The sequence below is a fragment of the Plectropomus leopardus genome, unplaced genomic scaffold (genome assembly GCF_008729295.1).
Source record: "Plectropomus leopardus isolate mb unplaced genomic scaffold, YSFRI_Pleo_2.0 unplaced_scaffold12015, whole genome shotgun sequence".
NCBI lineage: Eukaryota > Metazoa > Chordata > Actinopteri > Perciformes > Serranidae > Plectropomus > Plectropomus leopardus.
The window spans coordinates 1-5,361 of record NW_024612744.1 but is presented as its reverse complement, the minus strand read 5'-3'; the positions used below and the strand labels follow the sequence as shown (position 1 = coordinate 5,361).

Here is a 5,361-nt window from a genome sequence, read left to right as displayed (position 1 = left end):
GGAATATATTTGTTATGTTACTTAACATAGAACATTTTACATGGAAGATTACTGTAACAATTTCATCACACACAACAAAATGCAATGATTTTCCCAAAATCTTTCAGTAATTTTTACAAATTCCATGACTTTTCCAGGCCTGGAAAATGTAATCGTGAAGTTACATGACTTTTCCAGGTTTCCCATGACTGTGGGAACCCTGTATGGTAAAAAAAAACAATCAGCTGAAGTCTCAGCTGCAGTTAATCTCTCACACATAGAGCATGTAACTGCTGCTGCACTGAGCCTCCAGGAGGATGAAATGTTGATCAGCCAGTTCGATACCTTCAGTTGCTTCTCCTCTTTTATCCTCTGCTCCTTAGCGTTGGGGATGAGGATGAAGATTGGTCCGGACCTATCCTCCTCATCCTTGACGCTTTTGGCTGCAGGCTTCTTACCGGCTGCACCCTGAGAGGAAACATCACAGTGTGAGGGAGAGCGAGTGAACCCATGTGCTCTGTCCGTGTGTATGTGTGTGTGTGTGTGTGTGTGTAATCATGTTACTCGTGGGCTTTTCGTGCGTGTGTTTTGAATGGCAGGCGGAGTAGAAACAGCAAAACAAAGGGGTGTTATGCTGAAAAGATCTCAGTGCAGGTTAACATGTAAACAGACGTGACACTATTCCAAAATATGAAAACACACACATTCAGAAACACACGTTCATGCAGTGGAGTGACCTGACACCTCAAAGTGACCTCTCTCCGTTTGTGTTTCCTTTCTGTGAGCATGCATGTTCCGCACTTTGATTTCGCTCATGTCAGCACGTCATTACATGTTAGGGATTAAAACGTTGATCTGATTTCACCAAACAACTGCTTGCCCGTGTGCATTTGATGATACAGTTGTGTATTTAGTGGCGGCATTAGTGATTAGAGAGACACAGGATTAGACTGAGCCAAGACCCGACCGGGTCAGGGCAGAGAGAAGCTGGACAGGGGTTAACATCTGTCAGGCTGAAAAGTGTCCGCTGAGAAACTCGGCCCATGTCTGCTACTCACTCACTCCAGAGCTTTAAACAGTAGCAGCGTGTAGATAACATTTAAAAAACAAACTGGACTGAGTTTCATCACAGGGACACCTGCAACACATCTACCTGTTGACTGCTAGCAGCAGCCTTCCCTTTGCCTGGGGGCTTTTTACTAGCATTACTGTCCTTGTCCTTGGAGGGAGGGGGAGGGACGGGTTCCTCGGGAGGGGAGGGAGGCTGGGTGAGTAAAGAAACCACATCATGTTGGTCATGAAATGACTCATAAAAAAAAAATTAAAATGGTGTGCATAAACAAGAAAAGGAAATAATGTCAAATGTTCATGCCTGAAATGCACAAAGGGTGACAGATGTGTGGACATTTACAAAAGTACAGATCCTCTCTCAAGTGTCTAAAAATTTAAAAACCATTAAATCAGTGGGGTTTGACTGGATACAGCCTCCTCCTTTCAGTATAAAAATAAATTTGGAGCTAAATCGGGCCAGATTGCACCCTAGGTCCAATTCTAATTTGGATAGAGAGTCATTTATTAGGAGAAAAAAGCAAAAGAAAACATTTTGTTTTATATATATTTATGTACCAGCAGCTTCTCTCCATAAAACGCTGAAATATAAGACATTCATTAGGCGGTAAAAAGATTAACACATTATCAAAACGTCTCTGTTTCTGTGTGTAAAGTGAAATCATAAACAAAAGTTGGTGCAGTCAGAGATACCTTCTTTCCAGGCGCTCCTCCTCTGACCTTCTTAACTTCAGGTTTACTGTCAACAAAGTCCTCACCAGCTGGCTGCCTGGAGGCTGCAGAGCAGAGGCACGGGTCAAATTCGCTCAAGAGCGTCGTACCCGACTCAGAATTATGCCAGTCGAATCAGATTTGGTCAATACGAATGTCATTAGAAAGAGTCTAACAGTCATTCATTTTAATGTCACACTGACCTGAAGCCGCTCTGCTCGGCTCTGCAGGACCTTTTCCTCCTCCAGCTTTGGGAGGAGGAGCAGGTTTAGCCGGCATCACCGCTCTGGCCTTTTCCAACATGGCTAACACCTGATCCTTAGAGGCAGACTGCAGGAGGGAGACGAGGACAGAGACATTCATTATTGCAGACAGGAATCACTGAAATTCACGTCATCTGTTGGCTACAGCACAATATATTGGGTCAGTACTTTGAGTTTGCCAGTAGCCTTTTCCATCTTGTCGTAGCCCAAGTGCATCATGAATGTGGGCAGAGCGTCCTGCGCTTTCTTCCTCACGTCTCCGTTTCTATCTTCCAGGCAGGCGTAGAGCTGAGGTACGCACAGCATCAGGTCGCCCGGCACCGTCCTCAGCGTCGGCAGCTTCTCCGCTAACCAGCCAAGCAACTGTGTGATGAAGATAACGTGAGTCTCTGATCTGTACTGTGAGTAATGTGATTTTTCTGAGGAATGTGAACGTAAGAAATTTTAATATGGGTCCAGAGGATACAATATTTTTCTAGTATTTATCTCCACAAACAAAGGCAGTAAGGAGGTCTGTGTGTACCTCCTGTCGTAGGAAGGGATTCTCTCTTTTCAGCTCCTCTGACAGGTCTTCTCCTTCCAGCCACTCCTTCATCCCCGTCTGCTCCACCCACGCCTGCAGGGTGGTCATGGCAGCCATCCGGACGTTAGGCTGCAGAGGAGCAGAGACACACGTCCATCATCACCACCACACAGTCAGCGACAGTGTTTCCATCTTCTTTTGTCAGATTTATTTTTGTCTTTTCATCATCAACAATATCAAAATGCATGTCACAATAAATTTAAATGGACATTTTCCATGTATTTATTCTTTATCAGGATGCTCTAACTGTGCTGTTTGTTTTTAATTTTTTAAGTGTCAAGTCTAAACTGCTCTTATTTAATGCCGTATGACATATTATGCCTCAACACCTTGTTCGTTTTTCTTGTTGATACTCGTGTATTTTGTTTTAGTGGATCTCTGCAAAACCTCAAATGTAAAATTTCCTGTAACTTCATGAAATCTATGGTATTAACCCTTTAACACCTGGATCAACATCAGTTTTCATTGCCTACATTGCCATGCTCTGTGTGTGTTTGTTTGTTTGTTTGTTTGTTTGTTTGTTTGTTTTTGTTTGTTTGTTTGTTTGTTTGTTTGTTTGTTTATTTGTTTGTTTGTGTGTGTGTGTGTGTGTCTCCAGTACCTTGCTGTCTCCCAGTACAGTAATAACAGGGATTCCCAGAGTTTTAACGTGCTGCTTGAGTCCAGGTCCCATGGCTGTAGCCAGCTGCTGCAGGATGGTCAGGGTCTGCTGCACCTGGAGACCACAAACATGAGCGTCAATTTAACTTTTAATAGATTACCGTGAAAAGGTCCTAAATCCTAAAGAGTAAAACTTTAAACATCTGGACCACTTTGGCTGTGCTCTGACTTTGACTGGAAAATTCAGAGCACTGCTATTTTGCTTGCTAACATATCCATATCACATCACACATCTCCACAAAGAACTGATCTGACTGATTTCCCTGGTATCTAAAACTGAAGTGTGACCCTGCAGCATTTATGTGCAGCAAATCATTTTTAAATAAATCTTCAGTGTGCAGCTGTACATTAAATATGAGCAGAGGAAGCATTTTATTGTTTAGGCATTTAGTGCAGGATAAATCTTTTCCAAAAATGGCTTGGCCATGTTCACAGCAAACAAGATGTTTGGGTTGAAAGCTGTTCGTGGTGCACTTTGAGGTCAGAATCTTTAAAACAGCCTGCTCTCTTACTAACCAGGATCTTGTTGGAATCGCCGAGTCGTCCTTTCAGGGCCAGCGGCAGGTCTGAGATATTGGCTGTGATGAACTTGGCCTCTGAGATGATGGCTGCAGTCTCATCCAGACCCTCCTTCCTTATCTTCCAGTTCTTATCCCCAATTTTAGACACTAGATCGGAGGTAATCTTGTCCCTAAAAGACAGAAGGGAAGAGAGAGTCATTTTAGTCTTTAATGCCAAGTGAATATTCTTTTCTGAGCTTTTGTTTTAAGGATTTAGGCATTAAAACGTTACTCATGTATAATGGAGATGTAATTTTATTAAAAATATTTTATAAATAAAAGGGCACTAGCAGGTGCTTTTAAAGCATATTGGTTGATGTGATTTCTCATGAGTATGGGCATCATCTTTAGAAGTACTGAAGCAAAAAAGTGTCTTTTGATTAGTTTTAGGCCCTTGAACTCTGCAATAGAAATGCTCCACCAATGCCTACAGTGTTTTTTTTGCTTACTGTGATCTCATTTCTTTGAGTATCCTCAAATTCCTCAAAAACCTAAAATATGTACAACCTAAGCTTAAATATTATGTAAGGCAACAGACCAAAAATAACTGTAACTAAGTATTGAAATTGTATAATTTAAAAAGGTAAAACTGTAAAAAAGGAATCTAAAAAAAAAAAAAAATCTGATCCAAAAGATTTCTTAATTTTATGGAGAAACATATACACTATTTCTTAAAACTCCATAAATTATTTAAAGTATGTAAATTATTTTTTTAGGCACGCTCATTTTTATGGGCAGCATGAAAAGGCATTGTGATGGATTAATCATTTATTCCTCTGTCACCACGGTGCATTTTCGCACTGCAGCTAACCTCCCTCAATAATGTCATTACGAGCGTACATCATGATGACACAGAAGATGAAAACTTTAGTGTTCTGAAGCAAAACAGTGCCTGCTCTAACTATTATGGCTATTATTTTAGTCCGATATATACAGGATTATGAAAACAAAGACCTCTGGCAGCCACTTTGGTAAAATATCGCCACAATTACAGCGAAATACCATGTTTGAACTGCATGTGTGGTCATGGCGTGATGACGGGGAGGACAGAAGCTGCAGCTTCCTGCTGCAAAAAGAACAAATGTTCAAGCTATCATGGCTCTTACTTTAGATCTATATTAACAGAATTGTGCAAACAACAACTCCCGCAGCCGTCTGTCTGTTTATAAAGACTTTAGACTGACAGTCGTAGACACGCCGTTCTCCTTTAAGGTTCCCAAATGTGTCCTACACAGTCAGCGTCTGGTTACCCGATATCTGTTCTGGGCAGCAGATCCATGATGTCATGTCCTCCACCTCCTCCTCCATCTTCCTCCTGCTCCTCTCCTTCATCGCCCTCCTCGTCCGCCGCCGCCGTCGCCTTCTTGGTGAATTTGATAGGAGCTGGAGGAGACTGACCCTGCATCTGTGCGGGAGATACACAAACATATAGATATCTTATGTCCTTTTCTGGGTTCATACACGACGAGTTCTTGTTCATTACTATATAATAGCTTTTTAAATACTTATTACTTCAAAAAATATGAAATCAGAACAG

At 41.7% G+C, this 5,361-nt stretch overlaps 1 protein-coding gene across 1 annotated transcript; it reads right to left on the bottom strand.

Moving 5' to 3' along the window:
• Positions 1-324: 324 nt before the first annotated feature.
• Positions 325-5,225, bottom strand: LOC121963653 (cytoskeleton-associated protein 5-like; the record flags this gene model as incomplete). Its single annotated transcript, XM_042513927.1, has 9 exons — positions 5,075-5,225; positions 3,781-3,955; positions 3,206-3,319; positions 2,545-2,673; positions 2,190-2,384; positions 1,962-2,088; positions 1,741-1,823; positions 1,133-1,243; positions 325-447 (listed from the first exon to the last, which is right to left on the bottom strand). Coding segments are annotated over exons 1-9 (1,086 nt in total), but the record flags the coding sequence as incomplete, so codon positions are not given.
• Positions 5,226-5,361: the final 136 nt, after the last annotated feature.